The sequence below is a fragment of the Lissotriton vulgaris genome, chromosome 12, assembly GCF_964263255.1.
Source record: "Lissotriton vulgaris chromosome 12, aLisVul1.2, whole genome shotgun sequence".
Classification (NCBI taxonomy): domain Eukaryota; kingdom Metazoa; phylum Chordata; class Amphibia; order Caudata; family Salamandridae; genus Lissotriton; species Lissotriton vulgaris.
In genome coordinates this window covers 318,743,751-318,764,240 of record NC_141700.1, presented here as the reverse complement: position 1 = coordinate 318,764,240, position 20,490 = coordinate 318,743,751, and the positions used below count along the sequence as shown (strand labels likewise).

At 44.9% G+C, this 20,490-nt stretch overlaps 1 protein-coding gene across 3 annotated transcripts in view; it reads left to right on the top strand.

Annotated features, from left to right (window-relative positions):
- NUDT7 (nudix hydrolase 7) overlaps positions 1-12,347 on the top strand; it is a 115,334-nt gene extending 102,987 nt beyond the window's left edge. For all 3 annotated transcript variants that reach the window (XM_086945102.1, XM_086945101.1, XM_086945103.1), the window contains exon 4: positions 11,037-12,347. In XM_086945102.1, the coding sequence (XP_086801228.1) occupies positions 11,037-11,396 (360 nt within the window). In that variant the 3' untranslated portion in view covers positions 11,397-12,347. The remainder of the gene's footprint in view (positions 1-11,036) is intronic.
- Positions 12,348-20,490: the final 8,143 nt, after the last annotated feature.

Below are 20,490 nucleotides of genomic sequence, written 5' to 3'. Positions count from 1 at the left end.
CTTTGCTCTATATACGGGCTCATCCTGGATGATCCAAGCATCATAGATTGGGACTCTGCGGAACTAGCCCACTGGCCCCTCCCCGTCATATGCGGGGATCCCAATATCAATGTACCTTGCAACTGGGGGTTGAACTCGCAATTGTGGTTGGCTACCCTTAAACCCAAGGTACTTCAAGCCATTAGAAATCTTTAATATACACATGGGATTGTGGATGCCTGGTCTTATTTAAATCCAACCCAGCCAGGCTATACATTTTTCTCTGCACCCCATCAATCTTTCGCACACCTGGACTTCTTTCTGGTCTCTTCCTCTTTAATCCATAACAGTGAGATTGATATGCTTCCCTGCATTTTATCAGATCATAACCCCTTAAGCCTTAATATCTGGGGGCAACCCCTCCTCTCAATCGTGGTCCTTAGATAAGATTATTGTCTTCCTTAAAAAAGACAAATTGGTAATAGAAATGGGTTTGTACTGCCCAATCACCCTCATTAACATGGACTCAAAGATCAAAGATATACGCCAAAATATTTGCTTCACGACTCTCCGCTAAAATTTAAAGTCTTGTCTCTAGGTGGCAGCACGGGTTTATACCCGCCAAGGGCACTACCGACCATATTCAGAGGACATTACTCTGTTTGACGCTACACAGGTTTCAGGAGACCCGATGGCAGCAATACTTTTTGATGCTGAAAAAGCATTCGACCTGGTCTCCTGGCATTTTCTGTGAAGCGTCATGCAGAGAATGAACTTTGGGCCTAAAGCCATCCTGGCCATTAAGGTGTTCTACCTTACTCCCATTGCTAGGGTGTCTATTAACTGGTCATTGAAGATCTCGCCGAGGACCCGACAAGGATGTCCTTGCTCTCCACTACTCTTTGCCATGTACATTGACCCCGTTCATTAAAAAACTTGAAGGAAATCAGACTATACCGGCAGTTAGTAGATTCGGCCTAGTAATTAAAATCATGGCCTCCGCCGATATTTTAGCTTTGGTTACACCGGATCCTGAGAGAGCCATTCCTGCAATCAAGGTAGAGGCTCGTTTATTCAGGGTTGTATCAGAGTATAAACTGAACAAAGGAAAAACTAAAATTATAATTAACAAAAATGTCACCTGGAATGAGGCAAGAGTTGTGGCAAAAGCTAAACATCATGGGGTAGACATCTTGGCTGATACTGACTTGATTGTCAGCCAGAATATGGATCCTCTTGTGTCAGAGACAAGGAAAGCTTTGAGCCTTCTTAATAATTTACACCTGTCCATTGTTGGTTGTTGCAATGTGCTTAAAATGATTTTTTCCCCCCAGAATTTTGTACTTTTTTAGAGCCATCCCTCTCGTGTTTAATAAGGCAACACTTTTAAGATTTGACAGGTTATTTTCTCAGTTCTCTCAACCTAGGAGGACATACACATTTTTGTCTTTACCCCGGGGAAGAGGGGGTTGGGTTTTACCCAAGGGAAACAACCATTACTTAGCATCTTTTACTTCGCTATTCCTTTACTTAGCATCTTTTACTTTGCATAGTCCATTACTATGCATGCTTTTAATTAGCATGCCTTTACTTCGCATATGCCGTTACTTCGCATATGCCGTTACTTCGCAGGAGAAGAGTGGATCCATGGTTGAAGGTGAAGAAAGGGACCACGGGCAGAGAGAGGTAAGTGGGGCAGTGTAGTAAGGGTAGTGTTGTAGTGTATGTGTATTGTAGGGTGTAGTGTTTTAGGGTTTAGGGTAGTGTTGTAGTGTAGGGGGTAGTGTTTTTGGGTTTAGGGTCGTGTTGTAGTGTATGTGTAGTGTAGGGGGTAGTGTTTTAAGGTTTAGGGTAGTGTTGTAGTGTATGTGTAGTGTAGGGTAGTGTTTTAGGGTTTAGGGTAGTGTTGTAGTGTATGTGTAGTGTAGGGGGTAGTGTTATAGGGTTAAGGGTAGTGTTGTAGTGTATGTGTGGTGTAGGGTAGTGTTTTAGGGTTTAAGGTAGTGTTGTAGTGTATGTGTAGTGTAGGGGGTAGTGTTTTAGGGTTTAGGATAGTGTTGTAGTGTACGTGTAGTGGAGGGGTAGTGTTGTAGGGTTTAGGGTAGCGTTGTAGTGTAGGAGGTAGTGTTTTAGGGTTGGGTAGTGTTGTAGTGTATGAGTAGTGTATGGTAGTGGTTTAGGGTAGTGTTGTATGTGTAGTGTAGTGTAGGGGGTAGTGTTTTAGGGTTTAGGGTAGTGTTGTAGTGTATGTGTAGTGTAGGTGGTAGTCTTTTAGGGTTTAGGGTAGTATTGTTGTGTATGTGTAGTGTAGGGGGTAGTATTTTGGGGTTTAGGGTAGTGTTGTAGTGTATGTGTAGTGTAGGGGAAGTGTTTTAGGGTTTAGGGTAGTGATGTAGTGTATGTGTAGTGTAGGGTAGTGTTTTAGGGGTTTGGGAAGTGTAGGGGGCGTGGAGGGTAGTGTTGGTGTGTAGGGAAAAAAATGGAAAAAAAAGAATCTTTATGCGTAGTAAAATCCTGCGAAGTAATGTACTGCTAAGTAATGCCAATGTAATGGTTTTAAATGATTTGCGAAGTAATGGCTTGCGTAATAAAATACTGCTAAGTAAAGGCATTTGCGAAGTAAAAACTTTGTAGAAAAGGTAAGCTAAGTAATAGCATGCTAAGTAACGGCGTACATTCTTACCCAACCTTAAAATATATTATTGGGCCACCGTCCTTCAATCATGTCCCAAACTGATGCAAGATTCACCCCCAACTCCCGCTTCCGGTCTGCCCTCGCCTTTTGATGCCTGGGATTGCTTGTGGTGTCAGCTGGAATTTGGATATTATAGAAGGGTCAACTTTAAGACCCTTTTAGGAGCTTACAAGGTTTTCTCTGCCATATGTAGAAATCTAGGAATTGGTAGATTGAATTTCTAAACTCCTATTAAGAATAATCCCAATCTACCGGATATTTTTGGACCTTCATACTTTCAAAACTGGGCAGATAAAGGGGTAAAGAAATGAGGGGACATTTGTTCATCTGAAGGGGTTCTGTCCTTTGAGGTACTCCAACTCCTCTTTAGTCTGAACAATAGGGACACCTTTAAATACCTTCTAATCAAGTCCTTTCTCTTATGTAAGACAGGGGGACCCGCTGGCTTCGCTAAATGTGAACTAATAGGGAAACGTTGCGCAACTACCCCCCCCCCACGCATTGCCGTAATCTAAGAATCCCTTAATAGCATAGTGACTGAAGATCTGACTAAAGTTTCAATTAAGTAGCTGCAAAAATGGAGTATACCTTACAATGTTTTTTGCCTCGCACTTAAAACTGCCCAAAACGATTTGTTATCTGCCAGTCTTCAGGCACAGTTTTAAAAAAACAGTTTTTTTTATATCTCACACCTTTCAGGATAGCGAAATGGGGGCCGGTAAAGGTACACACTGTCCGAATGTGCTGAATTTAGCGCTGACTCAATCCACATGTTTGCTACCTGTCTAAAGCTGGGGCCATTACTAAATAAGATACAAGCTTTCCTAGGGCGGGTTTTATTTCAAAACCATAGTTTTAACCCCCACTATCGTTTTGCTTGGAATTCCGGACTCATTAGCCAGAAATAACGGGGGGCCCTAATATTTGTAGCCATGGCAACCTACAGGATTACCATAGCGACTGCCTGGTTCGACCCTAACCCCCACTGTTTACGCACTGGTTGGCCCGGTTCTATTCCATTTTTACTCTTGAAAAGGCAATTTACTCCAAAAAGGGTAACCGAACATTGTATTATTGTCTACTTTGTTATTATTATTTGTGTAATGCAAAAAAAATAAAAAAGAATAAGAAATAAAAAAAACTTCAGATGAGCAAGCCAAATATGCAAATGTATTCAGTCGTATGTAATGCATAATTGTATATTAATGTTGGATATAGATTGCATTAGCTCACAATTCAATTCAATTTAACCTTGAAGTAGCACCACCTGTAGATATTGAAAGATAAACACATACGTGAAAAAACGTGTTTCCTTTTCTGGAAGACCACTACTCTAGAAGGTAACCATCTGAGCTACGGTGAGGGTATTTCTGATGGGGCGCTCGGTGGCTGTACAAAAACAGCCATATTAGAGTTGATTTTCCTGAAAAATGTCTGACCTCAAAGCCATATGAGGAAGGCCTCTGTGCAGGTTCTAGAGTTCGGGGGGCGGGGTCAGTAATAGGGGTTGACAGTGGATGTGAAGGCGTGTGTGAAGAGAATTAAAAAACGATGACAGTGAAAATACCTTAAGCATGAATAACATTCTGAAATACTGTTTTGTGTTCTTCTTAAAGACACCTTTATTCAAATTCTATTCAAATTATCTTTATTCAGTACTTAAAAAGATATTATTAAAGAGCATGAAAAATACATACATACAGTGTTTAAAAACAGTTAAAAGAATTGTTTTAAGAAAATTTTCAGATAAAAAGTTCATGTATAAAAGCAGTACATCGTTCATTCATTGGGGGTCTCAGGCTGGGTTCGGATCAGAATATACAGTTATTTCCCTGGTGTTCCTCAATCTTATGGCAACTTTGATAATACTTATGACACATAACAGAGTGTATGGGTCTGATGCTTTTTGCAAAAAAAGGAGGGCTGCTTTGGCATGCTTCAGTTTTTGATATTTCAGAATCCTAACTAAAAACTTCCTTCTTGGCTCTGAGTAAAAAGGGCATAATAAAACAAAGTGAAGGGTATCCTGCGGAGACCTAGTGTCGCAGCCGCAGGTACCCTTCGCCTCTACCGTGAGTGTGAAACCTGCAGGAACTGCCAATAGATGGTGAAGTAGATTCAAACGGAACCTAGTCATATAAAATCTTTCCTGCGCATTGTGCATTACCGCTAGGTATGGTTCCATTTTAAAATTTGTAGATACCACTGAGCCATGTGCCACCACCGAGAGTTTTTTGTTTTCAGTGAGGGCCCTCCTTGTTGATGCCCATGCACTGAATGAATTTTTGGCCAATACTTTATTCTGTGTGGTCATCAGCTCTGGGTCAGAGAACAGGTCTTTACAGCCGATACATTCCAAGGTGTCCTTTACATATTTGAGCCATGGAATTTGTTCCCCTTTGTCCCGGCTCAGGCAATCCATGATAATCTGTCTGCTGAGGCAAGCCTCTGGATTTGTCCAAATCTTGATCCAGGCCATGATAGGTCGAATCGTGATTTTGTTCTCAATATAGGTCTCGCCCAGTTCCAAGTGTGTTATATGTGCGGGGATGCTCTGGGGAACCTTAAGTAGTTTTTTGAAGAATTTATTTTCCTCAGCTTGTATCTGCTGTACATAGTTAGTTTTGCAGCCCCACACTTCTGCTCCATATGACACCTTAGCACAGGATACGGCTCTGTATAGATTTAATATCTGTTCCGGGGACCACCTACCTAGCCTCCTTCGGAATGCCATTATAGCACCCGTTGAGGCCACCAATTTGGATGCGTGTTTTTCCGCCAGATTCTTGAATTCCAATTTCTCGTCGAAGAGAACGCCTAGGTAGGAAAATGACTTGACTCTTCCCAACTTATGTCTACCTATGCTGTACGAGAAAGTATTTTTTGGGTTCCGGCCTGTGGTCATAACAAAAGACTTTTCCAGGTTTGCTGAAAGGTCCAACGAGTTCATGAAATTTCAAACCCATCAATTAGCTTTTGTAGCCCGAGTGGGGTGCGGGCTAGCAGCACCGCATCGTCGGCATATAGGAGGACGGGTACCGGACGTTGGCCAATCTTGGGGCAATCCACTCCCAACTTCATAAGTTCTTTATCCAAGTTGTTTATATACAAAGAGAATAGAAAAGGCGCTAAAATGCAGCCCTGCCGCACACCACTTGTGCAGGGAAATGGTTCGGTCTTCATCCCTTCGTTATTGTAGCGAACTGTAGCCGTGGTCTCCCAGTGTAATGCCTTCAGGGTATCTACTAGCTCGTAATCCACCCCCAGAGAGATCATCAGGGCCCATAGTTTCTGTCTATTAACGCGATCAAAGGCCGCTGAGAGATCCATAAACCCCATATGGATAGTCCCCTTAGCTGCAATAGTGTATTTGGCTGTAAGGAGATATAGGTTTAAACATTGATCTGTTGTGGATCTCCCTTCTCTGAATCCATACTGTACATCAATTAAAATATGGTGGTCCTCTGCCCAGGCTTGTAGGCGGTTTAAAATTACACGTCCTAGAACTTTGGCCATAACATCTATCAGGGAAATAGGACGGTAACATTGGGGGTCGTCCCGGCTGCCCTTCTTGTAGAATGGAACAATGGTTGCGGAGGACCAAGAGCGAGGCAGTCCTGCCACTACTGCCTCGTTCAAAACCCTGGTGAGAACGGGTGCCCATAATTCAATGTTACTCAAATAGAGGTCGGGAGGAATGCCGTCGGGGCCGGGCGCTTTATTTTTTGACAGCCCTTGAATAGCTGATTTTGTTTCTCCTAGCGAGAACTTTAAACCTACAGGTGTTGCTGGTTTTGCCCCTTTTTCTTGTGGTGTGGTCCCCGTATGGTTATAGAGACCACAATAGTGATTGCGCCATTGTTCAGGGAGAATGGTATTCACTATGTCCGGCCCTCTTGGATATTTAAAACATGGGTCGTTTATGATTTTCCAGAAAGCCGACATGTCACCCCGCTCTGCTGCTTCCCTTAAGTCCTCCCATGCTCGGTTTTGCAGGGATTTCTTGTGCGTTTTCAGGGCTTTTTTATAATTGGATCTGCACCCTGTTATCTTGGCTTTATCCTTCGGTTGGTCAGTGAGGCTTTTTTTTAGATCTTTTAATGCCTTGGTACAGTCGTGGTCAAACCAACGTGGGGTCAGGGACTGTTTGGATCCTGTTCGGGGTGAAGATTTCAGCAGAGGGTCTACGAGTTTGGCAATTTCCTCAAAAGCCCCAACCACGATTGGACCGCCCATGTTTTCGTCCAGGCATATTTGCAATTGTTTTTGACCCTTCGTCACTAGGTCAAGATAGAACTTGTCTCCATTTATCTTGGCCCATTTCAGCCTTCTCTCTTGTGATGTCACCTGTTCTATGGCCTCAGGTACACCCACTGCCATTCTGAGATTCATGCATTTAAAATCCAGCTTCAGTGGGTTGTGATCACTGAAGGGGCTGAAAATGATATCAAAGTTTGTGATCCATTTTTTGAGTGTTGGGGACACCATGATGAAGTCTATGTAAGAGTGACAACCTCTTCCTTTGTACGTTGGGTTGGGTTCCCTCTTGTTATCTATCTTTATAAGATCCATTACGGGCAATAGGTTATGCCTCTTAGTGAAACTCTCCATCTCCTTTCCTTCGATGGTATGGGCAAAGTGGGGCCCCTTTTCCTCCGTGCACCGTGACCAATCCTTGTTTATAGGTCTTAGTTTTTCAGAAAGATGGCAGTTGAAATCCCCTGCTAAAATGGTGTATGGTGAACCCTTGGCATGATTAGCTGAGGACAAATTTTTAAAATAGTCATCCAGTTCTTTCACAGTTTTATTTCTGCCTCGTGTACCCACTGAGTTATACCAGTTTATCAGTATGATTTTTAGACCTTTGTGCGAAAAGCCAATCGCTTGCATATTTATAGAGTCACAGTTTAGGTTTGACCAGTGCCCCTGGATGCGAAGGTCCACATATGTAATTAGTTCGCCAATAGCTCTTCCAGATGGTGCTTTTGCTGCAGGGACCCCAAAGCTTTTAAACCCCTCCAATGAAAATTGACTGGGGTCGACAGTCCAGGTCTCCTGGAGACAGATAATGTGGAAACTGGTTACAAACTCTCTCCACTCCTTCACGTTATATTTAGCTGCTATCCCTGCAGTGTTCCATGACAAAATTCTTATGCCTTGCTCAGACTCCGCTTTATGTTTGCCAGCAGCCATGAGGCAGTTGACTGGTGCCTCTCCCGATGTCACTGAGGTGTCCATTTTGTTTGGTAAAGAACCTCCCATTGACACAATTTTCTGCCCAGACTTTAGATTGTCATTGGTGTTCACTACTAGAGGTTCATGGGTAAACACAATAGGAGCACTGCTTAGCTCTGCTAGGGTGGTAGGAGGCGAGCGACCTGGTTTTCGCCTTCTTTTCATGGAGCTGCCCTCAGTCAGATGGGGATTACATTCCCTATTCTGTTGGAGTCAATCAACATTGTCCAAGGTACAGAACCTATTCCAGTGTGCGTGCATTGCGACTATTGGATCATAGAAGGGGGATGCCTGCCAGGGGTCTGCCAATTTTCTACTCTATGGAACTGCATGGGGTGTGGAGCCCTGATCGCTCGTTCCCTGTTTGAATATGTTAGTCCATGTTTCGGAGGCAAGGGGTAGAAGTATGATAAAGGTAGAGGGTGTATGTTTGTTTGTGGTCCCAGCGAGGGAGAATTGCATATATGGGTAACTACCGAGGTGTCCCTGAAATTAATTGCAATAACATCCCCCGCCACAGTTTTCGCACCATTTCCTATCCATTGTCCCCTTCTTACAGACAATATTTCCCCGGACATGTGTAAGGGCAATGGTTTGTTGGACCTTAGCCATTGAACGCATTTGTTCCTTAGCTCCCCTTCATGTTCTATTTTTCCTTCCTTTAGGGGAGGTACTCCTGTTAGCACCACTACATAAGGTAGTGCTTCTGGTGGTAGGTTAATGGAGTGGAACCGCACTCCAGTTTTTGCTCTAGGTGCGGCTGTAGGGGAGGTAGTTTTAGGTTGGGTGGGATTCCTTATTTTGGCATTGCTTTCACTGGCCTTAGTTAATGGTGTGGAGCTTTTTCCTTAGTTTTTACTTTCCTGTGGTACTACGCCCTTTGTATTAGTCGTTGGGTGAGTATTAGTTTTCACTGGCGTATTGTTTTGTGGGACTGCATTATTTATTATTTTGCCGGGATTTGTATAAGATGTTGTCTTTCCCTTGTTTGTGGGCTCTTCAACCCCTAATCCAGTATTATTAGGGTTACCTAGGGCTATTGTTGATGCTTGGGGCGCCTGTCTAGTTGGTCCTATCACTCTGTTGTTTATCACAGATGTTAATCTATCCAGTTTGGCCATTAAAGGCTTGAGCCGCACCCTGATGGTCTCTTCTAGTTCTGCCTTTAGGTCTGACACCATATTGGCTACCCAGCAGGGTATGCCAGATACGGTGTTAGCCATCGGGGTTATCAGATTATGGTTGGCCTTTGAGTTCTCTTTGCCCCCTTTTTACTATTCAGCTTACAAGCACTTTTCTTCCTAGACTTTTGGGCAGGTTTGCCTAGATTTCTAATTTGTGGAGTTGCCCGAGGTGACTGCTCTAAGTTTATAGGATCTGTGACTCCAGCTATGTTATTTGGTGTATTTGGAATTGGCTGTGCACAGGGGAGCTCTACATAAGAGGAGGTTAATGAAAAACTTACGTCTGGGTTATCTATTAGGGATATCACCTGGCCCTCTTCTGTGTCATGGATAGCTACTGTGGGTGCTAACGAGAGTCGCCTTTCTGTGTTCTCAATGGCTGTTGCCACGACCCCAATAGTCTGTTGCAGCATTTTATCTATCGCAGTTAGAGTTGGGAGAGGCTGCGACAGTGAATTGTCGACTTTCTGTCTAGTATTTGATCTTAACGTGGGCATTTTGCTTGTTTTGGATCCTCTCTTCATGGTTTAGTGTGACGTCCTCTTTAGGGTATGAGCCTGATGATGACTTGTAGAATTAAGACGAGAAAGGGTAGAGTATATAAGTCCAAGATCAAACCAACGGGCCCGACAGTACCTTAAATGCAGCAGATCGATGCAGGCCGGCAGATGTTAATGATGTGGCCCAGCCCAGCCATGTCTGGCCTTGGAGGGCCGTAGAGGGACCGCCCTTTGCCCGGGCTTCGCCCGGCGTCCCGCGAGACGGTGATGGCGCAGTTTATATGCGCCTCCTGGCGCTCAGGGATGACGCTGCCGACGACGCAGACCCCAGTAGGGCTGCTGGGATTTGTAGTCCCGCCCCTCGCCGGTCTCCTCTCGGCGGCTCCCGCTCCAGATGGAAAACGAGCAGGGGAGCAGCTGGAGACTGGCGGGCGGGTCCGCGGGGCGTGCTGTTACTTCTGGCAGGGTTTGTCACTGTGGCTTTTCAAGAGTTCGTGACCCTCAGCATTCACACGTGCATTTCAAAAGGAGTTCCCACTCCCAATGGTGATGGCGCAGTTTACATGCGCCTCCTGGCGCTCAGGGATGACGCTGCCGACGACGCGGACCCCAGTAGGGCTGCTGGGATTTGTAGTCCCGCCCCTCGCCGGTCTCCTCTCGGTGGCTCCCGCTCCAGATGGAAAACGAGCAGGGGAGCAGCTGGAGACTGGCGGGCGGGTCCGCGGGGCGTGCTGTTACTTCTGGCAGGGTTTGTCACTGTGGCTTTTCAAGAGTTCGTGACCCTCAGCATTCACACGTGCATTTCAAAAGCAGTGTTGGATATAGATTGCATTAGCTCACAATTCAATTCAATTTAACCTGGAAGTAGCACCACCTGTAGATATTGAAAGATAAACACATACGTGAAAAAACGTGTTTCCTTTTCTGGAAGACCACTACTCTAGAAGGTAACCATCTGAGCTAAGGTGAGGGTATTTCTGATGGGGCGCTCGGTGGCTGTACAAAAACAGCCATATTAGAGTTGATTTTCCTGAAAAATGTCTGACCTCAAAGCCATATGAGGAAGGCCTCTGTGCACGTTCTAGAGTTCGGGGGGCGGGGTCAGTAATAGGGGTTGACAGTGGATGTGAAGGCGTGTGAGAAGAGAATAAAAAAACGATGAGAGTGAAAATACCTTAAGCATGACTAACATTCTGAAATACTGTTTTGTGTTCTTCTTAAAGACACCTTTAAGATCACTATGGGTAAGCTAGACATGCTAATATGGAATGTTACAGGTTTAAACCAGACTAACAAACGAAAGCCGTTTAAAGAAAAACTTTGATTTTTGATGGCAGATTTAATCTGTTTACAAGAATGAAGGGTATTAGAACATGAAATATATTGTTGATTACATATGCATCTCATTTACCTATGTTTCTGACACAATGGTTTTCTTTACAGGATGGAACTTTGGTGACCCCAGTCGTGGCAGTTATACAAGAAACTTTCAAACCATGTCCCAATCCAGACGAAGTGACTGATGTTTTTGTGGTTCCACTAGACTACTTCATCAAGCCAGCTAAATACCACACAGCCCCTATAAAGTTCAAAACCCTTGCAAGAACTATGCATTTCTTCGAATACAAAGACCCAGAGTCAAAAAAAGTATTCACAATTTTTGGACTTACTGCACATTTTGCTCTAATGTTGGCAGTTATACTTTTGGAAAAGAGGCCATCATTTAATGTCCATTTTGATGTTGACGATCTAATTTCATCCTCTGAGCAATTGATTTTAGAATCAAACAAAAGTAAGCTATGATTAGCTCCTTAAAATTTTAAGTTATTCGCATAATTATCAGTATACCCTTTCAGCCTAACTTATGTTTTTGTCATTACCGTTTTCCAAAAGCATCTAAATATAAATGACAAAATCCTTAAACATAGTAAAACATTAAAAAAATCTTTCCAATATCTGCAAAAAAGCACTGTTTCACAAGTTATATCGATGGATTGCTCACTTTTATTCTATGCCACAAGGCATATTCAATCGCTTTTTAATTTAAGTGAATCTGACTCCCATCTCACATAGTGTTGGAATGATCAAGTTCTTGGTCTCTGGTTCCAGTTTGAAAAAGAGCATACAAACTAGGTGCCTCTGAAAAAATACTTTCAAAATCATGTTTTAATACAGTTATTTGGAATTAAATAAATTGGTAATCTTTGAAATTAATTTCAGTTGGAGCTGATATGCGACAAGGAATTATTTTTTCTACCATTTCCCTCTCTGCTTACTGGTGCTTGTGTTGTAATGTTATTATTTTACCAGTGATTAATTGTATCCCCAATTATTAACTTAGCACCTTCCTAGTTCCTACATTATGTACTCCCCTTTCCTATGTTTCATAATGGTCCATCCCGCAGTTGGAAAGTTTGTCTGTCTTAGAATGTTGGATGCAAGATTCCATGTCCGGACCAAAGGTGAGGATTAGGCTTAACTTTCTGGACTTTATTACACCAGCATCCATTAACGTTATGTAGATCAACATTAAACCACATTTCCCATAATTCCATGGAATGGAAACAAAAAACAGTCCATCCAATCAGGGCATTGCAGAACCTCATACCATTATCTGGAGACTATGTATCCTCCTTCTTCGCTGCTCCAGCAGCCTCTGGTAAGTGGAATACTAGTTTCCTGCTGACGGATAAACTAGACATATAAAATAGCCGTACCACAAAGAAGGGGAAAAGGGCAGATTTACCACATCAATATCCTAAAGAAAAGGGTGGAAAAAGAAAACACAACACTATAAGTAACAGACTCCAACCCAATAGACATTTCGGTCCCTAGATGGAAAAATGATCAACAGGTAGGGGAGGTACCCATGGGGTCTGACCTTTCTGAAATACAGCAGCGATCCCGTAAGGATTTAGTAAATAGATATGGAGATGTCTTTTCCTCCCAACCAGGGAAAACTCACCTCGTACAACACAACATCAGGATTGACGGATCAAAACCCATCCGTCTCTGTCCTTATCGAATACCCGAAGCAAGGAGGGGAGCTGTGAAACTGGAAGTAGAGGACATGCTACAGAAGGACATCATCGAGCCTTCATGCAGCCCTTGGTGTTTTCCAGTGGTACTAGTTCCCAAACCCAATGGGTCCATACGGTTCTTCATTGACTTCAAACAGTTGAACTAGGTTTCCCAATTCGACAATTATCCAATGCCCAGGATCAACGAGATGATTGCAAAAGAGAAAACAGCCTTCTCCACGCCATCAGCTTATACCAGTTCTGTGTGTTGCCGTTTGGCCTATATGGGGCCCTCACCACCTTTCAACGCCTTATGGATCATGTGTTAAGGGATCACCAGGCCTATGCTGCAGCGTATTTAAATGATATAGTGGTCTTTAGTCAATCCTGGGGACAACATATACAACACCTGGAGGCGGTACTCATTACCCTTAGAGAAGATGGTCTTATGGCTAATCCTGAAAAGTGCTTACTGGCCACCAACTCCATCCGCTTCCTAGGGTACCACATTCAGGAAGGTCATCTCCGACCCCAAGTTGACAAGATGAAAGCAATCAAGGACTTACCCACTCCCACCACCCAACAAAGAGGTCCAATCTTTCCTGGAACTGATAGGATACTGTAGACGATTCATAATCTGCTTTTATGAAATAGCTGCTCCTTTGATCGATCTGCTCACCAGAGACACCCATCCTGTCTGCAGGAGTGGCTCCCTTCCTATCAACAGAGTTATGACCATCTGAAGGGGATAATATGCGGATAGCCGGTGTTGGCCTGTCCGGATTTTATGAAACAGTTCATATTACAGACAGATGTCACGGACAATGGTCTAGGGGCCATTCTCTCTCAGCCTGATGATACGGGATTGTTGCACTCTGTTGTTTATCTCAGCAGGAATCTGTTGCCTAGGGAGTCTCGATATCCCATTATCGAGAAGGAATGCTTGGCGATCAAGTGCGCCATGGAGGGCTGCCAATACTATCTGCTGGTGCGCCTGTTTACTTTGTACACAGATCATGCCCCTTAGTGTCATTGGCTAGGCAGAAGGAGACTAATGCTCGCATTCTATGTTGGATTTTGGCCTTGCAACCTGTCTCCTTCCAGGCCTGTCACCTCCCGGTTCGTCTGCAGTGCCCTGCTGACTTCCTGTCCTGTTAGCCGGTCTATTCATGGACCGAACATTCGTGCCTGGTTGGGGAATGCTGTGGCAGAGAGACGGAACCACCGACTGGACAGGACCCAGTGGGCACTGTAGAAACACATTCTAGCGTTCCGTCTCGACATGACCCGGAAGTGCACGGAGACAAGGGGGGTTGAAGACGACGATAAGACTGGAACGGGTTGAGGTGAGAGGAGTCCGGGAGCAGAGGACCCAAGAGGAGCAAGGAGTTCAGTGGAGGAGGACGGAGAAAAGGAGTGAGGACTGAAGACACCTGGACAGGACAACACAGAGACCAGGAGCAGCTCTGCGAACCTGTGAGTGGCAGGAGACGGGATTGGAGCGAGAGGAGAGACCAGGTGCATCAACCGGCAGAGAAAGAACCAAAGGAAAGGCGCTACGGACACAACCGATGTGACTCCAGTCGGGAGCCACAGCCCAAGGCAAGTGGACCAAAGTGAGGGGCTGAAACAGGCAGGACTCGCTTTATGGGTTCTCGGGACATTGATAGAGAAATTATGGATGGGGAGGGAGAGTCCGAGGGGGAATAAGGTCTAAGCACTAGTCAATTGTGGTTCCCTGCATAACCCACCTCTATAAAAGAATGACCTGAAGGGTTTAAAAGTGAAAAGCACGGACATAGAGGGCGCACAAATGCATAAATTGTAACTGGTGAAGGTTAATAAGTATAGGAGGGCAGATTTGCTAATAGCCACGTACCCCTTTGTTTCCTGAGGGCATCCCGTGGTTGAAGGACGGAAGCCGAGGGAGAAGAGACGAAGAGGGATGAGAAGAGAAAAGAGTGAGCCTAACTCCTTATTGGATTTATGTTAGGACATACCCGTGAAGGGAAGGAGGACAGAATAAAAGCTCATTGCATTAAGAGACTAGTGTCAATCGTATCCGATAGAGGCACCTAGCTGCAGATTCCTTAATTTAGAATATCCCCAGGCGTCAGACTGGATCCGGAAAATCTTTTTGAAGCAGCACCTCTGCGCGCCTGGGGACAGCGCCTCACGACCTTCCCCTGACGTCGTCCACGGACGTGACGTCAGCCAGGTCATAGAAGTCCCTCCTGGCATGCTGATGTCAGTTTCCTTCTTTCCCTCGTGCAATGCGGATCCGGAGAAAGCGGTTCTTCCGGCCTGTTTTCAGGCCCTTTTTTGACGCTTCAAATCTGGAGGGGTCTCTGGCGGACTCGTCGGCGGGTTCCCCCGTCGGCGCCGACTGAGCCCCTTGACTCTAGGGATGATGGAGACATGGCGTCGTCAGGGCACGGCCCAGCTGGGTCTGCCTGTTTGACCCATGGCCCCCCTGCCATGCCGCATAGCCCAGTGGGGCTCCCTGTGGCACGTCAGGTGGTTGCTGGTTCTCGCAGCCTTGCTTCGAGCACACCTCAGGCGTCTGCCTGTCCGGAGGCGGGGTCGGCGCCGGTCCGGCGCCGTAGACTTGCCTCCCTGGCTCCAACTCCATTCCTTACTTTGGGATAGGAGGCTGTTCTGGTTGAGGCTGAGTCGGCGCTGTAGGCTTGCCTCCCCGGCGCCGTCCCTTTCTTCGGAAGCGGAGCTTGTCGTGGTTGACATGGTGTCAGGACCGGACGAGGCCAGTGCGGCACATAATGGGCCGAGACGGGGCCTGGCGAGGCAGGGTCAACGCCAACCGAAGTCGCCATGGCGCCTCCTTGACGCCCGATTATTGACTCCTCTCCGGAGGATTATGGGTGGAGTTTGGCGTTGCCTCAACGCCAGGCAACGCCAGATCTGTCCTTGCCTCTCCCCCCCACTTTGCAATTTGTGGCCCCAGCAGACTCCCCGCCTCCTCAGGAGCCTCATCAGGAACCTCTTTCGTCAGTGGGGCTTCCTACTTTTGGGCATTGGTCACATTCACAGTTCATTGGTCAACCTCCTTGGGGTGGGAGACGAAGTTTACAGCCCTCACCGACAGATTAGTTGCTATCCCCTCCTCGGAGGGCTACCGAGGCTGGTGCAACGTTCCTTAGGGTTGTCTCCTTAGCCGCTCGTGTTCTGAGCATGCAACCCCCTTCTGTCCCCCTGCCAGTTGACCCTCTGTTAGATGTCTTCCACCACGGTTTGGGTATGTAAAGCCTCTTCTCCCCTTCAAAGCCTCACTTTATGATGCCCTTTTGGCACCTGGGCTCGGCCAGCTTCCGGTGATCCGATGGCTCGTTCTATCTTGCACCGCCACCGTCCTGCTCCACATGATCCAGTTTGCTTATTTGTTCACCCAGAAGTTCAGGGTTTTGTCCTGCAAACTGCTTTCCCTTCCTTGCCTCAACTGCTGCTTCCTCCCTCCCCGGAGTCCCGATGGCTGGAGTTGTGGGGCCGTAACAATTTGACCTCCGCTAGCGCAGCGCTTCGATCACTAAATACTGTGTGTGTCTTGGCTCGGGCTACTTCTGCCCATTAGCATTCTGCCGAGTCTCTTTTATGGGCCACTTCTGAGGGCACTCGTTTTGACCTCCTTCATCTTCTCCATGATGGCCGTGATTTGGCAGAATTTACAATCCACTCGGCCTTGGATACTGCAGATTCCTTAGGCCGTGCTATAGCTGGTTCGGTTGCCCTACGGCGCCATGCTTGGTTGCTGGATGGCGTCTTTCCAGAGAATATTAGGGAACGCCTTGTTGACCTACTCTTTGATGAGGTCCTTTTGTTGATGCCCATGCCAATTCGGTTTTTCGGCTCCTCCTTACGTGCTTTCGGCCTCCCCATAGGTCTGTATTTTGCAGGTCTCCATTTGACATGTTCTGGGGTGGTTATCCTTTCATTTAGTGTCCACCAGTTGCACTATGCGTTTTTTAGGCTGGCGGTAAGCCTACTGTGGCAGTGTTCCACAGGTTGTTTGTGTTCAGTCCTCTGAATATGGTTTGTCCTAAGAGGTGTTCCCCCTGTGGTTCTTGGGGATGTGCCATACTCTAAGTGGGGTACCTGTATGCCATTGTATAGCTCTGCTTTGTGTCAGGCCGGCATAGAGGCCCCTTTGGGCTCTCTATGTCCAATTTCGCCTTATCTTACTTTTGCACAGTGTTGTGCCTTTTGGCACTATCTCCTACACAACACAGGGTGCCTTGCTTGAGCCTTGCATAAGTGCCTCGTTCTCCTCCTTTGGAGGTTTTCACTGTATTTTAACACGCTTCAAAATGCGGCAACTTCCTGCCACGGGTACACTAGGTGGGTTCCTCCTATGGCATGGCACCCGTAGTTGCGTGGTCGTGGATATATATATATATATATATATATACATTTTTTTTTTTCCACAAAGTTCCCAAAGCATTGAGAGAGAACGCTACAGTGCTCCACCATCCGGCAATTAGATGCAGCTTGCTTCCTGCTCCAACTCTTTAACATATGCCAACGCGTTTCACGGTCTTGCGCCGCTTCTTCCTGGGCTGCTGAAATCACACAAACAGGCACGCATTACCTTCATTTCCATTCTATTTATTCATGCTTGGCCACAATGGGCGTGTGCTTTCAAGTCTTTTATAGTAATGCATGATGGGACATTGAGTTCCCGAATGCGAGCAAAATCAAGTTCAATGTGCATTTCAATTTTTAAGCTTCATATTAACCTTAAGTAGGTGTTGGGGCTTAGATGCAAGTTTCATTAGCCTGTTTGTGGGATTTCAGCAGCCCAGGAAGAAGCGGCGCAAGACCGTGAAACGCGTTGGCATATGTTAAAGAGTTGAAGCAGGAAGCAAGCTGCATCTAATTGCCGGATGGTGGAGCACTGTAGCGTTCTCTCTCAATGCTTTGGGAACTTTGTGGAAAACTTACTTACACGGCATCCCTGCCGTGGAGAGAGGAACCATCGTCAGTTGGAGATACACCTCAGCCAGCTGACTGAGGCTTTGAAATCGAACTTATCGAGATCATGGAAGCACAGTGCTCGAAATGCTAATGAAACTTGCATCTAAGCCTCGACATCTACTTAAGGTTAATATGAAGCTTAAAAATTGAAATGCACATTGAACTTGATTTTGCTCGCATTCGGGAACTCAATGTCCCATCATGCATTACTATAAAAGACTTGAAAGCACACGCCCATTGTAGCCAAGCATGAATAAATAGAATGGAAATGAAGGTAATGCGTGCCTGTTTGTGTGATTTCAGCAGCCCAGGAAGAAGCGGCGCAAGACCGTGAAACACATTGGCATATGTTAAAGAGTTGGAGCAGGAAGCAAGCTGCATCTAATTGCCGGATGGTGGAGCACTGTAGCGTTCTCTCTCAATGCTTTGGGAACTTTGTGAATTTTTTTTTTTATATATATATATATATATATATATATATATATATATATATATATACACACCCACACACACACACACACTCCCCCCCCCCCCCACACACACACACCTACCTCTTAAAAATATGGTCGATATCTATAGGATTCCAAAAGCAAGATAAGGGGGTTAGTCGGAGGTAATGACCCCCCACAAGCACAGTAACCTGTTCACGAGGTCAGCAATACCCAATTTTTTAAGACTTGGAATATTTAAAATCAGTCACAACAGAGCTCTAGGTACTATTTTGTGTCTTCTTGATTTACAGACTTTTAGATAGCTGGAAGCAGCTCCTCACCATTATCGCACTTTCGGTCATTCATTCCATTTTGGTTACTAGATCACATTTTGTGCCAGATGTACAAAAAAGTCACTTTGCGATTTTCTAATTGTAAATTTTTACAATTCGCAATTAAAGAAACTTTAACAGCTATGTTTAACTGTGTCTCAGACCCTTTTTGTGATTCCCAATGGGTCGCAAATGGACCTGCCTCATCAATATTCACGATGCAGTTCATAATTAGCGACCCATTGGGAATGGCTAAAATCACAGGGATGATTGCCTGCTGGGGTAAGAAGACCACCATATCTGTGATTGCCTTTTAAATAAAGCAATATTTGTTTTTGTAATGCAGCCAGTTTTCCTTAAACTTACAACATTGAAAAGTTTTCTTTTCATTTTCCAATAGTACGCAGTGGTCCATGGGACCACTGCCTATTCTTAAAAAATGTTTTCACCCACATTCACAAAAGCTAACGGGTCCCTTGGTGACCCGTCCCCTTTGTGAGTGGGTTACTGCCTCCTCTACGCAGTCGGTAAATTATGGATTCCGATCGCAAAACATTCATACATACCAATGCTACTCTGTATTAGGAAGGGGCACCCTAAACACGCCCCTTCCTAGCACTGAATCGCAAAAGCAAAATGTGATTGACACTGTGTCGCATTTTGCCTTTTGTGCATGGCAAAGTACTTTTTACTGGTCATAAATGGCCTGATGGGCCGTTAGCAACCGGTAATATGCTTCGTACATCTGGCCCTATATGAGCTGATTACTTAGCATTTTTTAGGATGGGCGTTAATTGTAATTAATGTAGAACTGTGCTGACATCTATAAAGAAAGCCGGTTGCATAATAGAGGCAGCTTTAGTATAAATGGATTTAATCAGAAGGGAGCTCATAATTGTATATAAGTGGAGCTACAGTGAAGTATAGAATGGTGAAAATATATGTATAATAACTGCTATTATACAGCGACCTTTGTGGTTTTTCTCAGCTCTAAGTAATGGGAGCAGGTGCTTACGTTACCCAACTAAATAGTACTCATTTTATTGACGTATCTGTGAGCTCATCCATGCATTCTAGAAATAAATAGTATGCATTTTATTGATTTCAGGGAGTGGTGGAAGTGATAAAAGGTTGAATGGACCAGCCAGGATTCAAATCTTGAGGTTACACCCTGATCTCTAGAATGCATGGATTAGGCTACAGAGCTATTTTACCAGCTGTATATTACATTAGAAATCTGGAAAACAAGTGTATGTTAGTACCACCTGAGCGAACTTTATACTAATGGATGAACATATTCACCTCAGGAAAGGAATCCTAAACCGGCTTCAGGCTAATCATGACTGATTCACAAGGCTTTGAGGGGAATAGGAGAGACTTATGAAATGCGATTTTTGTGTTCTAAGAATGTGCATTTTATGCATTTTCGGAAATGCACCTTTATCCATGACGCTAAGGAGGATGTATGTGAGCGCACTGTACACATCCACGAAAACTGCGATGTGTACTTCCTTAGAGAGCATCAGTGCTTAATTTAAGCTTGTGGTTCCCAGTGCTTGGCACCAGCAGCACTTAATTGTCAACATCTGTACTTGTGACAGTTTACCACATTGTGGTGGTGTTTGCCTAATTTAGAGATGAGCCCAACAAAAGTTGTTTATTATTCAATATACATTAAAAATGACTACTACCTGCCACCCAATCAATTTTTATCGCTTTGGGGGCCTGGAATAGTCTATATTTTCACACCTATAGGAGTGCGATGGTTATTAGTTGTGTTGGTGCTGTCATTGGCAGCAGCACTGGTAGCGGTAATAGATGGTAGGAGGTACAGTGGCCTCCTAACAGGGGCCTTAGCACTTACGTTGGTTTTTTCTTTACCAATTAAGCAATAGCTGGAGCAACCTGGAAAATCAAATGCAAAGGAGGTGAGCAGTCTGTTTTACATGTTGGGAATTCATAAAAATAATACAATCCGTTTAGCAAGCCATTCCCTTTTCTTTGAAAAGAGTATAGCTCATAATTCTCAGACAAAAGGCATTATGCTGGATATTGGGGACATGGACACACATTTTTCAAAGAAATCACGTGTACATCTGAATGGAAGTTAGCAGGAAGGTGGCCACTG